The sequence below is a fragment of the Esox lucius genome, chromosome 24 (assembly GCF_011004845.1).
Source record: "Esox lucius isolate fEsoLuc1 chromosome 24, fEsoLuc1.pri, whole genome shotgun sequence".
Classification (NCBI taxonomy): Eukaryota; Metazoa; Chordata; class Actinopteri; order Esociformes; family Esocidae; genus Esox; species Esox lucius.
The window spans coordinates 28,747,510-28,769,829 of record NC_047592.1 but is presented as its reverse complement, the minus strand read 5'-3'; the positions used below and the strand labels follow the sequence as shown (position 1 = coordinate 28,769,829).

Sequence of the window (22,320 nt, the reverse complement as noted above, 5' to 3'; positions counted from 1 at the left end):
ACATACTGCCATTGATTTTACTTCTGTGAATAAAAACTCATCTTGCCAAGCTTTTTTAAAATGTCTCTTGTCTGTGTGCCACTGCCTTGATTTCTCCATTATTGCGTTTAATTTGTTGACCTTTATTGACGTCAAGTGTCGCAACGCACGCTCTACCTTGAATTGCGCATTTACAGGAAAAAATCTAATTAATTTACATTTAATTTAAACATTTAATTTCAGTTTACTCTGTTGTAGTTCAACAATAAAACAAACAAAAATGTTATGTCAAATTAGAAATGACAATCTGTGTCGAAGACCTTCTCTCTCTCTTCTCTCTCTCTCTCTCTCTCTCTCTCTCGGTGGGCCAAATCAAAGGTTACCACGGGCCAACTTTGGCCCGCGGGCCCTAGTTTGGGCATCTATGTTCTAAGGCCACATGGAAAAACGTGTTATGGTCAGATGAGACAAAAATTGAATGATTTGGCCTCAAAGCCAAACAATCTGTCTGGCGAAAATCCAATACAGCTCACCATCCAAATAACACCATTCCTACAGCAAAGCATGGAGGTGGTAATATCATGTTATGGGGTTGCAGCAGGGACTGGAGCACCTGTCAGGATAGAAGGAAAAATTGGTGGGGCAAAATACTGTCAAATTCTTGAGGAAAAATCTGCTGTTCTCTGCCAGAAAGTTGTCAATGGGAAGAAGATTTACCTTCCAACATGACAATGACCCAAAGCACACAGCAAAACTGACCACACAGTGGTTGAAAGAGAAAAAAGTGAATGTCATTGCATGGCTTAGTCAAAGCCTGGACAAAAACCCCATTGAAAATATGTGGAATGACTTGAAGACAGCAGTCCACAAACGGTCATCAAATTTAACTGAACTTGGGCAGTTCTGCAATAAGAGTGGTCAAATATTGCAACGTCTAGATGTGCAAAGTTCATATAGACATACATCATAGGTACACTTCAACTATGAAAGACAAAATGAGAAAAAAAATTCCAGAAAATCACATTGTAGGATTTTTAATCAAGTATTTGGTCAATAACAAAAGTTAATCTCAATACTGGCTAAGCCCCTCCAGGACCTTGAAATGTTTCTTACGAAGCCACTCCTTCGTTGCCCAGGCGGTGTGTTTGTATCCCAACAGACTAAAGGCTGTATTTAAAGCAAAAGGCGGTTCAACAAAATACTGACACAAGGGGGTGATCCTTTTTCCAACAAAATTTGATTATTTTAAAGGGGGGTGATTCTTTTCTATACCCACTGTACCTTTGCGTCTTGTCTTTGCAGATGCCGGATTACTGACAAAAGTTTATATTTAGAAAAACAATTTGTAAACAAATAAATGACGACAAAGTAAACATTTAACGTGTGGAAAGTCGTAAAAGGGTGTTTGTACGTTCACATATTTCATTTCACGCTTATGTTTCATATTTTACTTTTGACCTTTTTTACGATCATACCAATTTACAAATGCATTTTCTTATGATCCTAACAATACGTATGCTTAACCTTTTGGCAGATATCTAACTCCATACAAGAGATCCCCTGAATTTTCCATTTCTTAATATGTGATCAATCAATCAATCAAATTTATTTATAAAGCCCTTTTTACAACAGCAGTTGTCACAAAGTGCTTTACAGAGACACCCGGCCTTAAACCCCAAGGAGCAAACAGCAGTAGTGTTGGATTTCAGTGGCTAGGAAAAACTCCCTAAGAAGGCCGAATTTTTGGAAGAAACCTAGAGAGGACCCAGGCTCAGAGGGGTGACCAGTCCTCTTCTGGCTGTGCCGGGTGAGATATTAAGAGTCCAATTAGAATAATAAATACATTTCTCTGGGCTAAATCCAGAGTCTATTTGATTCTAGACTAGGTCAAAAGTATGACCAGGTGGACAAGAACAAGGACAGCAATGGGCCCCCAAACCAGGTACTCCGCAGGTGTGGACCAGGACCTCATCTCCTCCTAAAATTCAAAACTGGATGAGACTGAGAAAAGTTAGAAAGTGCATTCCTCATATCCCCCAGCACAATAATATAGCAGCGTAACACCTTGGAACAGAGACGGGGGGGTCCGGCGACACTGTGGCCCTACCCGGGGGAGGCCCCGGACAGGGCCCAACAGGCAGGAAATCTGTGATTGAACAGTATTGACTGGCATTTGCAAGGCTTTGGATATCTTTTTATATCCTTTTCCATCTTTATAAAGTTTAATTACCTTGTTATGCAGGTCTTTTGACAGTTGTTTTCTGCTCCCCATGGCTCAGTATTTAGCCTGCTCAGTGCATCCACGTAACATGGCCAAACATTCAAGGATATGTACATTTTTGATCAGGGCCTTTTGGGTGATTTCTGTTATCATTATGATTTAGAAAGGAGCCAAACAACTATGTGATAATGAATGGCTTCATATGATACTATCCTTAATATCTTGTTTTCAGTAAAACATGTTTAGTGTAAGGATGTTTTGTTCAGTTTTCTAGTGCACATCAACTGATAATACTGAAAATATTATATTAAACGACTCTCCAATAAATGTAGAGATGCATCTTAAATGTTAATACATGCTTCGCCTTTTAATGTAGGTACATCTTTGCTAATGACTTCATCAAGCAAAGGTCTTGATCAACAGGGCACAAATGTGCACCATAGTAAACCACATATTTCAGAGGCCTATACAACGAAGCAAGTTCAACATACCCAGGATTTCTTTTCATTAGCTGGTTTCAGTAAACCTAAAAACCGCAGTCCTGCATAAACGATGTCACGACAGTGGTTATCAATTTGTTAAATCAACCCAGGTTACTCTAGTTACGAACGTGTACACATAAAAGGGGCAGTGTTTGCACCATATGACTTATCGCAAACATGGACAAGTCTACCAGAGCCACATATTTCATTCAAGAGGAGCAAATTATCATTTTAGACAAAATATGAAAAATACATATAGCATATATAAAAGGAACATAGGGAGTGCTGCTAAAAGCATGAAGGAAAGCTAGCAAAATATTACAGACTAAATGCGTAAGTTACAAAACGTATTAAAATCACTGCCCCATCATTAAGGTACAACTAGATCTGACTATAATTACAGTTGTGCACTCCATTAAATTAATGTGTTGCTTAGATTAATTCTTATGGCGTGATAATTTTTGCTGTATTCTTTGAGTTGCAACGCTAACAGTGTTAAACGTCTTGGGAGCAAATACAAAATAAATAATATATCCGCAAGTGGTAATGGCGGGGTCTTTTCCTTCCAGGACCACCACGGCACTCATTCATTCTGAATTCATTGTCATTAATTCCCGATTAACTCCTATTTTCTTTCCACAGACTCCCATTGAATCACCCTTGACTTCCATTCATTCCCTGTTGACCTCCCATCATTCCCCATTAACCTCCATTCATTCCCCATTGACTTCCATGTGTTCCCCCTAGACCCCAATTATTTCCCCATTACCGCCCATTCATTCCCCGTTAACTTCTATGTGTTCCACATAGACTCTCATTGAATCACCAATTTCCCATTCATTCCCCATTGACCTCCATCCATTCCCCATTGACTCCCATGCGTTCCCTATAGACCAAATTAATTCCCCATTGCCCTCCATTAATTCCCCATAGACTTGCATTAATTCCCCATAGACTTCCATTCATTTCCTATTGAATCACCGTTCACTCCCATTCATTACCCATTGACATCTATGCGTTCCCCATAGACTCCAACTGAATCACCATTGACTCCCATTCATTCTCCATTTCCCCTCCATTCTTTCTCAATAAACTCGCATTCATTCCCCATTGACTTCTATTCATTTCCCACAGAGCCCTATGCATTTGTTGATCAATCAAATGTATTTTTACATTAGCAGTTGTCAAAAAGTGCTTTTACAAATCATCCAGCCTGAAACCCCAAGGAGCAAGCAACAACAGTGTTGAAGCATAGTGGGTGGGAAAAACTCCCTAAAAGGGGCCAAAATGTTGGGAGAAACCTAGAGAGGAACCAGACTTGGAGGGATGATCTGTCCTCTTCTGGCTGTGCCGGGTGATCATTTTAAAAGTACAAGTTGTAATAAATATCTAGATTTCCTGAGGAAAATGTGGTGTGCTTGCTAGCTGTTTAAGATAGTATTTATGGTTCAAAATAATGTTTACCTATCGAAAGGTTTGGAGTCTGTATTTTTTTAAGGTTCAAGAGGTAATGTTGGTGAGGGTAGTTAGCATAATTAGCATACATTACATATTTAAAGTTCATAAAAGTGTTACCAATGACAGGTCTCGTGTCTGTAACACGAACAGTTCAATACGTAATTAACGCTAATTACACTAACTAGCATATGTAAAATCACTAAACATTTCATCATATGAACTGGGGAAAGCCTAAACGTATGAACCGAAGTTGGTTTTGTGTCTGTAGCTTGAACGGTTCAAAAGATACAGCTTAGTAGTTAATTCCCGCTAATTACGCAAATTAGAATACGTAAAATCTGTAAACATTTCCTAATTTGAAGTAGGGATAGCCTAAACTGGTGAAACAAAGATGGTTTCCTGTCTGTAGCTATAGTTTCTATAGTCTGTAGTTTCAAGGATACAGCCTAATAGTAAATTAACGCTAATTAGCATACAATCCATAACCATTTCATAATTGGCAGTGGGGATAGCTTAAACATGTGAAAAATTGTTGGTCTTGTGTCTGTAGCACAAACAGTTCAAAAGATACAGCCTAATAGTTAATTAACGCTAAATGTGCTAATCAGTTTGCGTAAAGATATAGCCTAGTAAATCATTAACACTAATTACGCTAATTAGCATCTGTATAGCCTGGTACTCCAGAGGTGTGGGCCAAGACCTCACGTCCTCTTACTTTCAAGTGGAGCAGGAGACTTGGAAAGCGTAGAGAGTGCATTCCTTAGATTTACAAGGATTTACAATGGAGAAGGAGAACCCACCCTACTCCCCTGGCACAAAAATATAGCCGCTTAAACAATGGGGCCGAGACAGGGGGGTCCAGTGATACTGTGGCCCTATCTGGAGGAGGCCCCAAACAGGGCCCAACAGGCAGGAAGTCAATCCACCTACATTGCCAAGCATTAACCAAAGGGACACCAACCAACTGCAACCACTCTGAACGAGGGCTGAGTATTGCCAGAAGAGATCACTCCAATTGCATGATGGATGCAACGGAGAGACACCAACTAGCCAGTTACTCCGACCCAAATTGTATTGGAGAGATGGCATCCCAGTGGCGATGAGAGCCCACCTGGCTTGATTATAGCGCGACCGTCAGGTCGATGAGCTTGAAACGTTGTGGAGGCCTTCCTGCCATAGGTCTGAATCCATTTACTAAGTTTGGTTGCAGTAGGCCTCACCATTTTGCATAAATGAGCATTTGAATTGAGACCACACCCACAATAATTTTAGTTGGCTCATATCAGCCATTCATTTAAAGATATCAACAGTCCTTATACCGAATCTTTAGATACTTGCCCCAAGATGATATATACCAAGCGGCTTGAAGATCGGTGCAGAGCTCTAGTAAAGAGAACTTTTTAGAGTTTCAAAACGGCAGAAAATCTCATGGGAATATGCGTCCAAAAAAGGCATAATAATCCTAACAAAAATGATTGGGCTCCTAAGCCCCTTCAGGGCAAGGACCCCTAATAACAAGTGAAAAATCTATGTGCATTTGAAAGGACTCCAAGGTGGGGAGAAAGACTGTGTCACCGGTGCTGTGTGAATATTTCTATGTATGCTAAAAAGGTATAACATTTAATTGTCCAGCCTACTGCTTTTTCAGAAAACACTTGGTGTCCATGTAGCAGTATGAAAAACAATGAATATCCTTATTTTTTCTTAATCTGAACACTGATGCTGTGTAATGACTTGCGATTAACAAAATCGCCTTCACTCTCATTCAGCGATGCTGTTATATGGAATATGGGTGCAATCTATGACACCGATCACTCTGGGGAACCCTATGAAAGGAGTATGCTGAATTTAATATACAACAGTAAATGTGTGATGGCAATTTCTAATGTCAAAACGATTTACGAAATAAAAACAGAGGAAATCTCAAATGCACAATAAACAGTTTATTCTTGCAAGGAGAGAATACACAGGTTACAAAGTAACAATGAATAATCTCTAAAGTAACACAGGACAAGCATCATCATTTAAAGGATGAAAAAGGGTTGTGGTAAGATGTGTGTCAATAAAACACATTCACATGGTTAACCTTTTCAATCTTTTAGGAGCTAGAATGTCTGGACACCCAAGGATAGACCCTAAAAGGGTTATACAGATTTACTAATTTACGAGAAACCATCTAATCCACTGGTGCCGTTCAAGGATGCTGGTCAAGGATGCCTCCCCAGGCAAACACCAGATCCCCCTCTAACTACATTCCTTTACTTATCTAAACATGGGGACTCAGTCCTTTAATCAGTAAGAATACATCAGTTTAAGAAATTTCCCTGACAAAATGTCATAGGGTCTACATTATTTATAGATGAAGTAGTCAACGTGTGTTATTGTCTACCTGCTATTTTATAAAAGTCCTCTTTAATAGATTGCATGGCAAGTGGCCTGGGAACACAAAACATTTATGAAGTAGATCTTTTAGAGCAAGAACTGCCTTGCGAATTGCACGGCAGAATGTGTTTCTGCTTATGTTCTCCACATAACCCACAGCACACATTAAACTGCCTGTAGCAAAAAAAAATAATGTTATGCATACAGTCTGTGATGGTAATTCCATCTATAGGAAGTACCAGAGATGGGGACAAGTCACACGTGGTCAAGTCCAAGCAAGTCTCCAGTCTAAACCATCAAGTCTTGAGTCAAGTCAGTTCAGATAAATCAAGCAAGTCAAGTCAAGTCTAGGGTTGACCCTAAGCAAGTCAAGTCGAGTCCTTATAAGTTTCAAGTCAAGTCAAGTCACAGTACCAAAGAGATGAACACACACAAACACTGTCCTCTGTTTCTGACGTGCGCTCGGTGCGAAGCTCGATTTCAAAATCAAATATTTTTCTCCTGCGCGGTACAATTTCTTGGGGGGGACGAAGCGGAGGGATCTTAAATCAGCCTGAAGGGGTTGTATTCGCTATAACAACCGCCTCGCTATACCTTATCCCGCTTATTACATGGCTACCTACCAAATAAATCAATAATTTGACACAAAATATTGATTTCAAAAGGAATGTATTGATTTAAAAACGATTGTATTGCTTCCTCTAAAGAAAATAGTCCGTTCCGTCTCTGGTTAGAATCCTGCTGCGTCCATAGCAACGCGCTGTTTTTCATGGCAACGGTCTGTTATCAAGAAATAACACGCATTCCGCACTGGAATTCAGCCAATCCATGTAATAAGGGCTAATAATAACAACCTTATAAACTAATTATTGGGACTGAAAAACTCCCTAATATGTAATTACGCTGTATGAGTAAAAATAAAACCTATTCGAAATGTTTAGGGGCTAGTAATCACATCGGCGCCTCGTGTTAGCCTTTCATGCAGTAAAGTTAACTGTTATGGTGTAAGCAAAATGCCTTTTAGTTTCCACGCGCAGTCCACAAACACTTGAAAATGCGCACATTTAATACAGACATTATGGCCTACGTGTAATAATATACATGCCCGCTCATTTTAAGATGCCCATCAACATTAAAATTCAGGCTATGCCACTGTTATAGTCAAAGTCCATCTATTTACCAGACGTATTCAGTAATGATAATGGTCACATTTCTAACAAGAAAAAAAACAAAACATAATATGCTACCAAGGCCAAATTATGACAAACAAAAGATTAATTCATTACATTAGTAACTTAATCGTTATAGATCTTAGTGAAACTGAATATAAAGAGATTACTTTCTTACCTTTCCTTGTGGTTCTTAAAATGACGAATGAAATTTGAGGTTGTTGCATATTTTGCATCTGGCAAATCTTTTTTTATTCACACGGTCCAGTTCAAAGTCCTTGTTTCCAAACGATACTATTTGTGGAGCTCGACTAACGTTACTGTCTGCCATGTTTGGCGTGGTTTGAATTGTGCAGCGTTAAAGGCACATACGCTGATTATTGCTGCTGATGTCACAACATATAAAATAATTTTATTGCTGTTTGTTTATTATAAGTTCAAGTCATTGTCGAGTCTTCCACTTCAAGTCAAGTCTCAAGTAACTTGTTCTCAAGTCAAAGTCAAGTCAAGTCATTTTCATACTTTAATCAAGCAAGTCACAAGTCCTGAAAATTGTGACTCGAGTCAGACTCGAGTCAAGTCATGTGACTCGAGTCCCCCACCTCTGGGAAGTACTGAGACTAAATACCATAAATACAGTTTTGACCACTGAAGTTTTTCTTTGCTAAATGCAGCAGACATGATTTGATTCTCTGCAACTGAAAAGTAAAAGAAATAATAACATGTTATAACATTGTTTATTTATTTTTATGTTGTCTGCTCTTAAAAGTTTAGCCTGTCAATTAGTTAATGTGGGTGGGATTCTCAAGTTAGTGAGGATGTTAGTGAGTCACAGATTAAGTAGGGTAAATCAACCAATGTTGGTGAGACTTATAGGGAAGGTAGTTTATTAGGAATCTAAGTCAGAAACACACTTTTTAAATGTTATGTATTGTGACAAATAACTTAATTTATTTTGTTAAGAAACAATATACAATTGCAATTGCAGTAAATGTTTTTGAAAATGCAAAAACAATTCTAGGAGAGGACCACAATTGAATTGCTCTTATTATATTTTTTGTGATATGCAGATAAGAACCTGCCAAACAGCTCAAATGTTGAAGTAGAAGTCACACCACCGATGAATGGAACTGCAGGACAAGAGGGGGAAGCTCCGGTAAGAAACACATTTGTATGGCACACATACACACTACAAAATTGTAGCCTGTAACTTTAATTGCAGAACCATATGAACAATATACCTGATTTGGCTATACCACCACTGAGCACAAGTTTGCACCTTGTTCATAACAGTGTATGAAATTATGTCTCTACAAAAAATCGTACTGGTCTCTGTTTTATTGTTATTATTCACTATTTAATAGAAGATAATAAGAATAATTTCAAGAATGATTTCATGTTATTCCATTTGAAAAACTTCTTAATTGGAAAATAGGGAGGTCCCGGAACACATTTGGGCACACGAGAGACATGGATCCGGTTGGCGATTTAACACAAATAAAGCACACTGCGCAAATAGCGGGAAAAGCTAAAATTTCACAATCCTGTCAGGCAGTGCTAAGGTTACAAGAGGCTACAGGAGTAAGCACCTTATGAACTGTGATTGCTTCTAGTGGAATGTTTACAGTGCGAATCGAACCTAGTGATGGAAAAATACAAGAAAAAGACAAAGCCGACCGAATCTGTGAAATATTTTATATTTTAGTGGTAACAAGTAAGAAATTAACATGAAGTAATAGTTGCCAATGAACAAGTACTAGTTGTTGGCAGCTTGCCACTTGTAGTACTAATAGTAGTACTAGTGGTAGTATAGTAGAAGTAGACACTGCATAAAATGCAAATGAAAACAGAATTCAGTGATGTGCAAATACTTTATTCCTATATTTAATTGAAAATAGTACAAAGACAACATGTACAATTTTGAACCTGAGAACTGTTATTGTTTTTGGAAAATATTCATGCCCATTTCGAATTTGATGCTAGCAACACTTTTTAACAAATATGGGACAGGGGCATGTTTACCACTGTGTTTCATCACCTCTTCTTTTAATAATACTCTGTAAGTGTTTGTGAACTGAGGAGAATTGGATATAGTTTTGAAAGTGAAATGTTTTCCCATTCTTGCTTGGAATAGAAATTCAGCTGTTCAACAGTTCGAGGTCTCCCATGTCATATTTTTTGTTTCATAATGCGCCAAATGTTTTCAATGGTTGACAGGTATGGACTGCAGACAGGTAGTTTAGCACCCGGACTCCTTTACTACGGAGCCATGCTGTTCTAGTACGTGCAGAATGTGGTTTTGCATTGTCTTGCTGAAGTAAGCAAGGCTTTCCCTGAAAAATATGTAATCTGGATGGCAGCATATGTTGCTCCTCTACCTGTATATATTGATCATCATTAATGGTGGCTTCACAGATGTGCAAGTCATGCCATGTGCACTAATGCACACCCATACCATCACGGATGCTGGTTTTTGAACAGTGCGCTGATAACAAGCCGGATGGTCCCCTCTCTTCACATTTTTATTCAGACCACAGGACAGTTTTCCAGTCCATCTTAAATGAGGTCGTGCCCAGAGAAGACGGAGGCGTTTCTGGATCTTGAGACCACTTAAAAATTATTAGTTTCTCTGGTTTTACTATTCATAGGTATGTGTTTGAGTAAAATGTTTTGTTTTATTCTATAAACTACTGACAACATAACTCCCAAATTCCAAATAAAATATTGTTGTCACGTTTTATAAAGGGATACGGAGGCAGGCGCAGAATGTTGAAGCGTTTCTCTTTAATAAACGAAAGCAAACCAGAGTGCCGGGCACTACAAGAATACTCAGGGTTTCAGGAAACATAACAGGCACACAAGCACAATGACCCACAGCGACAAGGCGAAAATGGCCGAACTAAATACACAGACAAACGAGGAGAACAGAAACAGGTGGGGGCTAAACACAGGTGAAATGTATATACCGATTAACTGAAACAAGAACAGGAAAGACCATACAAGGACAAGACAGGGACAAATAGAAAACACGAATTGAACGGTCCCCTCAGGCAGGAACCGTTTTTTGTAAAATTTAACAACTGGTCAAAATAACCAAAAAAGATGCATTGTTTTCAGATCTCAAATAATGCACAAAAAAAAAATCATATTAATTTTTTCAACAACAAAATAACTAAGGAAGAGTTCAGAAATCAATATTTGGTAGAATAACCCTGATTTTTTTATTTGGTTGTGTGGCATGAATCATTGTCCTGCTGGAAAAATCAATTCTCATAGTTGGGGAACATTGTCAGAGAAGGAAGCAGGTGATCTTCCAAGATAACCTTGTACTTGGCTTGATTCATGCGTCCTTCACAAAGACAAATCTGCCCGATTCCAGCCTTGCTGAAACATCCCCAGATCATCACCGATCCTCCACCAATTTTTACAATGGGTGCAAGGCTTGTAGGCCTCTCCAGGTCTCTGTCTAACCATTAGATGACCAGGTGTTGGGCAAAGTGGAAAATTTGACTCGTCAGAGAAGATGTCCTTACTCCATTCCTGTACGGTCCAATCTTTGTGGTCTCTTGTAAACTTCAGCCTGGCTCTTTTTTGCTTCTCATTGATGAGGTCTTTTTTCTAGCTTTGCACAACTTCAGCCCTGCCCCTAGGAGTCTGTTTCAAACCGTCCTCACAGTGTCCTTTACCCCAGCTGCTGTTTGCCATTCTTTTTGTAGGTCACTTGATGTCATCCTATGGTTGTTGTATGACATTTGAATGAGTTGTTGGTCATCTCGGTCAGTGGACAGGCATTTTCGCCCTCTGCCAGTCTGTAGCTTTGTTGTCCCCAATGTCTGTGGCTTGATCTTGTTCTTATGAACCGCCGTGTTTGAAATTTTCAGGATGGAAGCAACCTGACGCTCACTGTATCCCTAAAGCCAGCATTGGACCTGCCTTTTCCTCACTCAAAGCTTTTCTTTTCAACTCTTTTGTCATGCTGAATTGTTATTTTTTAATTCAAATTACCTTTGAGGTACTACTTGCACCGTTTTTGCCATCCAGCTGGTCCTATTGCAAGAGGACAGTGGTGACCACAGTAGTGGTTTTTATATTTTTCCTTGTTAAATTAAATTTGGTTCAGGTAATCACTGTTGTGGAAATTTCTATATACAATGTATTCTGACTGAGTAAAGGACTGAGTCCCACGGTTTAGATAGGTATAGGAATGTGTGGGATCTGGTATTTGCATAGGGGGCATCTATTGTCTGTCCAGATGGAGATCAGTGGGTTTTAGGACAGGATAGGAGAAGATACAACAGGGGGCAGTAAGGCCAGTTGGCCCCTTTGGGTAAACACTACAGTAAACATTATGGCAGGAAGGATAAGGTGGGGGAAGATAGCATTTGACGTGTGTGATAGAACAAAGGGAAAGGTGTTTGATTGACATGAAACAGATGGCAGCATCTTACCACACCCCTTTTTCCTATGTAATAAATACTGTCGAAATGATGTTTTTATTTAGAAACTATTCACCGTTACTTTGTAACCTGTATACTTTCTCCTTGCAAGTTTCATTAAAACCGTTTATTGCGCAATTGATTTCTCCTGTCTTACCTACCATTTTCATAGAATTATTTGGATTTTAGAAATTGCCATCACATCACCTAATCAGTACATTAAGTAAAATGAGGTGTGCCTGTGTTGGAATTTAACAGACACTGAAATGGAATGGTTGCCATACATGTAGAGATGCCAATTTAAGAAATAATATGAGTAGTCAAAAAAAATTCCAGAGCTGTAAGTGACCCCAAACTTTGAATGGTTGTGTATTTATTCATTACATTTAAATTAATCATACATGTTGTTGAGAAACAATCAATCAATATGTTTGAGAAAATAATGCCTTATGAACTTAGTTTTACTACCCCATATAGAAAGTGAAATTTCAGCTTGTTTTAGTCCATTGTTTTAAAACATAGTCATTGTTTGCAAACGCTGTATAGCCAAAAACATAGCTCAATGTGGTTCTATATGATTTTCACCACATGGATGGTCAGTTAAATTTTTCTGTCTATGAATTAGAATTTTTCTTGAGCCCCACCAAAACACTGTGTGGACATAGTATATATTTAGACCTGTGAAGCACAATCAGTGGAATCAACTTCACATAGGACATTATAATCCCCACAGATTTCTGCGACATCCATTGGGAAAACATTATGTCCCTCCCCATTCCACAACCCACAGTCACTCTAGAGATTTAGCTGGAAAGTCAGATTTTTTTAAGGAATATCTACATAGGCATACTAGGGATGAAATGGTTACCGATTTCATAACAAACCACAGAAACATTCAGAAGGTTAGTACTACCGATTCAAATTTAAATTATCGTGAAAACTGTTTGAAAAACAGCATCAACCAAATTTAGTAACAGTCTGATGCAGGCGCAGTATGCAACGTGGTTTTGTTTTGTGTGAAAACATGACGGGAAGCATTTTCTCCTGAGCATTTTCTCAGGAGATTTTAAAATAAAACTGCCTTTTTTAAATTTACACACTCCTCCTTCCATGACTTTTCCTGAATACAGTATCTCACAAAAGTGTGTACAACCCTCACATTTCTGTAAATATTTGGTTATATCTTTTCATGTGACAACACTGAAGAAACTTTGCTATAAAGTAGGCTATTCATATTTGAGTATATCTTTTCATGTGACAATCCCGGCAATATTCTTATAGCTTAGGCCATCTTTTTTCAGATTCTCAGAGAGTTCTTTGCCATGTGGTGCCATGTTGAACTTCTAGTGACCAGTATGAGGGAGTGTGAGAGCGATCACGCCAAATTTAACACACCTGCTCCCCATTCACACCTGACTGATTCAGAATATTGACTGAACTCTTTCCTGATTTTTGCATTGCATAGTGGGATCGTTGACGTGCTGTATGCTGCCTGCTGTTACCTACCTGGCTACCTGCCAAATAATTTGAATTGACTCTATAAAAAGTAATTGGTCAAATTTTACTTTAAGAGTTTACCAACGCCATATTTTTTTATCTGTTGACCTCTTACCCAACTTTACTACATCGGGACTCATTTTGGACATAATTAACAGAACTTCTCACCCCTGAACAGCCGTATCATTACAATGCCTTATCACTGTAATTGTTGTAGCTACAACATGGAGAACTATCGTCTTCAGGTAAAGATAGCAGAGTTAGAGGCTCAGCTTCAGATGCAAATGTCAGGCAAGGATTATGTCAGTGTAGAAATAGAAAAAAATGCGTCTGTGCCACCAGGAAGAAACAACAGTGTTGTTAGCCCTCCAGCAAAGCTCCTGCAACCGGGCAAGAACTTTCTCTTGGTCGCTGGGAAGAAATGCTGTCGACCAGTTAAACCTGAGTCGCTGTTAAATCCAACTGAGACTTTGAACAGGTTTTCCCCACTGGAGTCGGAGTCAAGGCCCAAGCCGTCTTCGGAGGGGAATGATCGGCAAGCATGTTCTACCGATGACCTTAGTCATCGGCGATTCCATTACCAGCAGTATTAGACTAAAGGATCAGCCAGCGATCGTACACTGTTTACCGGGGGGCAGAGCCAGCGACATAGCGAGATATTGTTATTCATGTTGGCAACAACGACGTTAGGATGAAACAGTCAGAGGTTACAAAGCAGAACATAGCATCAGCGTGTAAACTAGCTAGAAAGATGTGTCGGCTTTGAATAATTGTCTCTACAGCAGACTTGCGCAACTCAATCACTGGCTGAAAACGGAGTTCTGCCCGTTGCAGGAGGTAGAGTTTGTAGATAACTGGCTCTCTTTTTGGGCCAGGCCTGATCTGTTGAGAAGCGACAGACTCCATCCTAGCTGGAGTGGTGCTCTTCTTTTAACTAGGAACATTGACAGGAGTCTCACTCCTATAGCCTCAACATGAGGTAGGGTGCAGGTCAGGCCGCAGGCTGTTAGCCAGCCTGCTAGCATAGTGGAGTCTGTCGATAGCATAGCCAGAGTAGTTAGTACAGCTTTACCTATTGCCACTGTGACTCGTTCAAGGCCGAGAAAAGTTAAACAAGGTAGTGATAACAAAAACAACCTTATTAAGATAAAGCCTTCCTCCACCTCAGTCACAAATAAAAATGATTGTATTACCTCGCATCTCAAAATAGGATAAATTTACTCCCAAACCCATCACTGATTTTAATTATTTTATAGTTTTACTCATGAAAATTAACCAGGCCAATAAATTGTTTTACATAGCTACTATTTACAGGCCCCCCAGGCCATACACAATGTTCCTCAATGAGTTTCCAGAATTATTGTCTAACCTTGTAGTCATGGCAGATAGTATTAACATTTTTGGCAATTTCAATAATCATATGGAAAAGTCCAATGATCCTCAATGGGTTTTATCCAACATGTCTCAGGTCCAACACACTGCCACAATTGCACCTTAGATTTAGTCCTGTCACAAGAAAAAGATATTGTAGATCTAATAATTTCCCCCCAAAATCCTGGATTATTGGATCACTAGCCTGGATAGACAGTACACTACAATTCTGTAAATCACTCACGTCTGCTCGATCAGCTTATTTCTCCAACCTAATTGAGGTGAACAAAAACAATCCAAAATGTATCTTCGATACAGTTGCAAATTTAACAAAAAAGCAAAGCTTAACAAGTGAAATGGGTCTTCACTGTAGTTGTAATGAATACATTAACTACTTTGATGAAAAGATCATCACCATTAGAAAACAAATAACTGACTCCTCCTTAAATAGTTATGGTCCTCAAAATCTCAGTTGTCCTGAGAATGTCCTAAACCTCCCTGACCAATGGGGACACTTGAATTTTTTGAAACTGTATCGCTCGACACATTCACAAAATTGGTAAAGAGTTCTAAACCCACAAACTGTCAGCTAGACCCATTTCCAACAAAATTACTTAAGGAGCTATTTCCTGTGCTAGGTCAGCCAATGAACATAATAAATTGCTCCCTTTTCTTCCGGATGTGTACCAAACTCACTAAAAATATGCAAAAATGAAGCCTCTCCTAAAAAATCTAATCTGGAAAATGTGTTTCCCAACAACTGAATGCCGTCATGAAGACAAATTACTTTTATGAAATGCTCCAGTTCGGTTTCACACCCCATCATAGTACTGATACTGCACTCGTGAAGGTACAAATGACCTTCTAATGGCCTCAGATAAAGATTCTGCTTCTTGGTCTTAGTGCTGCTTTTCACACTATTGATCACTCCCTTCTCTTAGAGAGACTGGAAACCCATATTGGGCTATGTGGACATGTTCTAGCCTGGTTTAAATCTTATTTATCTGAAAGATATCTGTTTGTTAGTGTGGATGGCATATCCTCTGATAAGTTAAAGGTATGTTTTGGTGTTCCTCAAGGCTCGGTTCTGGGCCCATTATTGTTGTCACTATATATGCTGCCTCTGGGCGATGTAATCGGAAATCACAATGTAAATTTACACTGTTATGCTGATGACACACAGTTATATATTTCAATGAAGCATGGAGAAGCCCCAGAATTAGCCACTTTGGAAGCATGCATTTCAGATATTAGGAAGTGGATGACAGAGAACCTTTTGCTCTTAAACTCAAGAAAAACAGAAATGCTCGTTGTAGGAGCTTTGTTACCATATCTCACTGTGAACCTTGACGGCTGCATGGTCATATCCCAAAAAACTGTAAGAAACCTTGGCGTTACCCTTGACCCTGACTTCTCCTTTGATGAACATATAAAATATGTCTAGAGTTATTTTCATCTTCAAAACATTGCAAAAATCAGAAACTTTCTATCAAAAACTGATGCAGAAAAATTTATTCATGCTTTTGTTACTTCTGGACTAGATTACTGCAAAGCTCTTCTTTCCGGTTACCCTGACAAATCAATATATAAACTTCAATTAGTGCTGCACATGGCTGCTAGAACCCTAACAAGAACAATTTTTTTTTTAACCCATTACTCCTGTACTAGCGTCTTTATACTGGCTACCTGTTAGTGTTTGGGCTGATTTTAAGGTTTTATTGTTAACCTATATATCAATACATGGACTTGCTCCTACTTACCTTGCTGAAATGATCCAGCCATACATACCTACACCTAACCTACGATCGCAAGATGCAGGCCTTTTAATTGTACCTAGAATTTCTAAACAAACAGCCGGAGGCAGGGCCTTTTCTTACAGAGCTCCACTATTGTGGAATGATCTGCCAAATAAGGATAGAAATGCAAACTCAGTGCAAACTTTCAAGTGTCTACTAAAAACTAATTTCTACAGCACGGTTTATGATTAGGTGTAGCCTCTCCCAGGGGCGTGAAGGTGACCAGAAGGCTTGATACTGTCCACCCTTGCTGTCTTGCCAGGTGGGCTCTTGTCGCCACTGGGATGCCCTCCCTCCAATGCCTTTCGGAGGAAGAGTCACTGGCTTGTTGTTGTCTCTCTGTTGCACTCTTGTGCAATATTGGACTGTACTCTGCTGGCAATACTCGGCCCTCATTCAGGGTGGTTGCGGTTGGTGGGTGTCCCTTTGGTTGATGCTTGGCAATGTGGGTGGATTGATTTCCCGCCTGTTGGGCCCTGTCCGGGGCCTCCCCCGGGTAAGGCCACAGTGTTGCCAGACCCCCCCGTCTCAGTCCCAAGATCTTACACTGCTATATTATTGTGCTGGGGGAGTAGGGTCAGTTCTCCTTCTCCACTAAGTTCTCCATCTCCACTATAAATCGTTGTTGATATGAGGAATGCATTTTCTGAATTTTCCTAGTCTCCTCACGTTTTAAACTTTAGGAGGACATGAGGTCCTGGACGACACCTGCGGAGTACCTGGTTTGGGGGCCCGTTGCTGTCCCTGTCCAAAGTCCTTCTGGTTTTGTTGCAGATCAAGACAATACCTGATGATTTCAGCTGCCACTGTGCTGACACCTCCTCCCTCCCCTGTGTTGTCCCTGTCCTTGTCCATCTGGTCATGCTTCTGACCTGGTCTAAATTTATATAGACTCTGGATTTAGCCCACATGCATTTATTAATTATTCCAATTGGACTCTTAATATTTCACCCGGCACAGCCAGAAGAGGTCACCCCTCTGAGCCTGGGTCCTCTCTAGGTTTCTTCTTAAATTTCGGCCTTCTTAGGAAGTTTTTCCTAGCCCGTGAATTTCAACACTACTGTTGTTTGGTCCTTGGGGTTTATGGCCGGATGTTTTTGTAAAAGCACTTTGTGACAACTGCTGTTGTAAAAAAAAGGGCTTTATAAATACATTTTATTGATTGATTGACACCTGAGACCTTGTAACACTAACGAGTCACATGACACCGAGGAGGGAAAATGGCTAATTGGGCCCAATTTGGACATTTTCACTTTGGGGTGTACTCACTTTTGTTGCCAGCGGTTTAGACATTAATGGCTGTGTGTTGAGTTATTTTGAAGGGACAGCAAATGTACACTGTTATACAAGCTGTATACTCAAGTGTCATTTCTTCAGTGTTGTCTGTTGTGGAATTTCACATAGATATTGATAGATTAATAACACAAAGACACCTTAATTAACAAAGTATAGCTGAGTCATTTAGTATGTTTTAACATGCTGCATGGAGAGAGTCTGCATGCAAGGAATACGCATGCAAGGTATACGCACTTTTGTGAGATACTGTATATAAACCTACAACCAGAGTGCAAATTATACAATGATAATCGGGGGCTGGGTCAAATTCTTCTCCAGGCTTAAATGGATCACAGTACAGTGCAGGCTCATGCTTCAGTGAACGGAAGTCTTACAATCCTTACAGTATCATACTTGTTTAACGTAATTTCTGCAGTCTGTAGATTATGATAAATCCAGTCCATTACACCAGCTCATGGGGCACATACCACACAACATCCTTTGTAGTCAGGGGTCACCAGCAAAGTATCTTAGTGCAAAACTGGCAGCTAGTCAGACCAACACACACAATACAACAGCAGACCATAATTTCTATGGTAAGACATTTCTAAGGTAAGAAAACAGCTGACAAATTTGGCAGATCTATTCCTTTAAATAGTAGCTAGGCTAATGTTTCAGTCTTCAAAGAAGCCTAATGCAGAAGATTCTATCAAGTCAGTCTTACCTTAACAAATTGATAACAGAGTTTTGGGTTGACTCTCCTGGGCTGAAATGCCAAGCCATTGACACCTAGTGAGTCAGAAAATATGCAAATGAGTGGAACTCTCAGACAGATTTGACAAGACAACCCATGACAATACTCAGGAATATGTTAGCAATTTTCTATCATTACATTTTCATGCATTTTAAGCCAGAATAAATTACATTTAAATGTGCTACCTTAACACTAGAACCGCTAGGCCTTTCAGAACAACAGTATCAGCCAGAGCCAAATGCTGTTTCTCATCATTAGCATACGATTCAGCCCTATTAGCATACACATTCTCCCCTGCAGCATTACCATCCACCCAGAGCATCAGTTCATTTACTGGTTCATCAACAAACTATATAGAATTGTCTGAAAAATTATGAATTACAAAATGTGTTTGTTTTAAATGCTTTAAATTTTTAAATTTTTAAAATACTGAATGGGTTTGTATTGTAGGTCTTACCACTATGTATTCTAAAAAAAATTATACATAGAAGTATTAGTTCTGAGAACACAGGCTATATAATTTTCATTGGTTTAGTAGGCACTACAAATATACAAAATGAAAAGTACACAACCCTTGAACTATTCAAAATAAATACATTAGAATTTAGTTAAAATATTTATGTAATTTTGATGATATACAAGGTAAAATAAGAGACATTATCGACCAGTTTGCGTCATTCAAATGATATCCGCATGAATAGGCGTACATATGCCTAAAGCATGGTTGCTTGATAAACATGACAAATTTGATAACTAAATAAAGTAAAGTATGATTTATAGTAGCCTACACTGTCACAGTGCCTACTGTGATCACGGCAGCCTCTGGCTGCTAGCTCCACATTCACGGAACACCCCTGACTCTCCACTATTATCCACTCCTGTTCCTCATCACATCACCTTGGATTTCCAATCATTATGCACACCAGATCTTCATTACTACAGCCTATAGGGTAACATGGAGCAAAACGCACCCTGGGGTAAGACGCCCATGTAACCCTCACGTAACACCCATGTAACACAAAATGTTGCCATTCTTTTTTTCAAAACCTCCTGTAGCGGCCACTAGTCTTAATCAACTACTAATTTCCTCTGTATCATCACACATTCTCAGCCAACTATTAAAAACGTTTTCTTCTCTATCTAATTTTAAATCCTCTGGGGACAATTTTCTGGCCGTTTTCACTACTTTTGGCCTTATAAACAATATGTAATGTATATGTATCTTCATGTTTTCAGGATCTATTAACTCAGAGGAACCCAAGCTAATATAAGCATGCATGTTCATGTACTTGTAAGGTAATATTTGAGGGAAAAATTTACAAAACCGCAAGAAAAAAATAAATGAAATTAGATTTTCTATAGTTACTATTGAATTCACACCGAATGTCAAACAGTTTTCAAACTATGAACATGTTTTTCAAACACTTTCTAACACAAATATGCATTTCTCAACAATTAAATATGACCAGAAAAATGCAATAGTGAATCTTTTGAGCAAGCAGTCCAACTCGTCTTCTACCCAGATAGTCACATTACTCCGGCATGCCACTGAGCAAAGCAAGCCCTATCCATGAAGTTGCAGAGGGGGACCTGGCATCCCCTACACTGCCAGGGGGTCTTGTTGTAGACCTTGATTTTCTTGCCGAGCTCACAATACTTCCTCACATCTGCAGGCCTGTGTGCAGGGTTTGCTGGGTCCAAAGGGGCAATGGGCAAAGGTATGTGGTTTGTCTTCCTTTCTCCTGCCACTGCTTCCACAGTCACCCCAGCAAGTTGAGCTGTGAGCACCTCCATAAAAGCTCTGTGTATCATGGGCTTAGTCTTTGTGTAGAAAGTAGCTGATGCATGTGGCGATGTCTACAAAGTGCATGAACATGGTCTTAAACCACCTCATCACTTTGTGGTGAACAGAGGTATATTGGATCAGCTGATCCGACAAGTCCACACCTCCCATGTGCTTGTTGGGTATGGGAATGCTGATTTTCTCCCAGGCGCCACCTCTTTTCTTCTGTCTTCTTATGACCTTGCCTGATTTGTAGGCTTGATGGATTGTTGAGCCAATGGACACCTCTCTTAAGTCCATCCACTTGACAAAGAGCAGGTCACCATCTCAAATCCACCTGATCAAGCCTCTTTGGGACTTTTTCGACAGGGCATTCACCGTAGTCTTAGGGGTTTCCTTCCTCCCATCTCGATATGTACCACAGGCTCCAAAGTGCAGAGAAGACAGGTGTCTGAAGAGATGAGTGCTTGTATAAAAGTTATCACAATAGATGTGATAAGCATTTCCTGAGAAAAAGTTTTTTTGCCTCCAGTAGGATTTAACTGATCCTAGCTTTAGAAGTCCCATGAAAATAACATTGTAAAAATATTTTATGAACTCGAAGGGGTGACATCAGTCCATTTGAACTGAAGAGTGGTGTGGAGCGCTTAATCTTGAGCGCCTCAGTGTGGGGTTCTGAATGCTACCTGCAAGCTCTCTGTGCCCCTCCTTGATGTAGGCGTTCTTCTCCTTGGTGGAAGCTGAGGTGCTGCTGTCTGTGTAGATGTGCTTGGCCTTCTTGGTGTGTATGTAGGGTCATCTCTATCAGTACTGAAATAAATAAAAGGAGAGAGCAATTACACAATGAAACTGGAAGCTTAACTTCTGAAAGAGCCATCCTCTCTGGGATGTTCTTTTTATACCCTATCATGTTGCTGACCTGTTCCCAGTTAACCTAATTAGTTGTGAGAGGTTCCACCAGGTTCCTTTTTTGTATTACACAACTTTTCCAGTCTTTTGTTACCCCTGTCCCAACAGGGTTGTATTATTTATTTTATATTTATTTACTTCCAGGCTTACAAGAATCCTGTTGCCCTTAAACGTATATGATATTCCTGACAAAAAATTCTAAATACAAATAATGCATAAGAATGTACAATTCAATACACCAACACTAGCCTTTTAAAAGGAACCCTTGGCCGATCTATCGAGCACAATGCCCAGCGCTACACAGAGCATCCATCATGTCCATAGGAGCGATGTCCCAGGTTACCTTGGCATTACAGGATAAATGGCTGCAAGAGGTCAAAGACAGGATGGGTAACCTACATGACCTAACTGTCCCCTCCAGGTTCTCCCTGGTATTCCAGGCTGCTTAAACAAAATATGGGCTTTTAATTAAAACTGTAAGAATGTTGTATTTTTACATGGTTTGGAGGTTAAGTTGAAAACAGCCTAATAATGTATTTAGTTATCAGGGACAAATACAAATGTAAACAATGACACTATTAATTAGTGTGTATTTGCTTAACAAATCAATGTAGTAATATTTATTGTTACAATACCACTTTGTTTATGGTAAAATGTTAACATTTATGGTTAACATTTTAATTTATATTTTTATGAGGAAGCTTCTATGACAACAAATGAATGAATTGTGAATAATGATGATTGTATACAGTGGGGAGAACAAGTATTTGATAAAACAGCCGATTTTGCAGGTTTTCCCACAAGTCTG

At 39.4% G+C, this 22,320-nt stretch overlaps 1 protein-coding gene across 7 annotated transcripts in view; it reads left to right on the top strand.

The window, feature by feature from the left end:
* Positions 1–22,320, top strand: part of LOC105030661 (sodium/potassium/calcium exchanger 2) — a 184,991-nt gene that overhangs the window by 154,041 nt on the left and 8,630 nt on the right. For all 7 annotated transcript variants that reach the window (XM_029117896.2, XM_029117897.2, XM_029117898.2 and 4 more), the window contains one exon: positions 8,762–8,847. In XM_029117896.2, the coding sequence (XP_028973729.1) occupies positions 8,762–8,847 (86 nt within the window). The remainder of the gene's footprint in view (positions 1–8,761; positions 8,848–22,320) is intronic.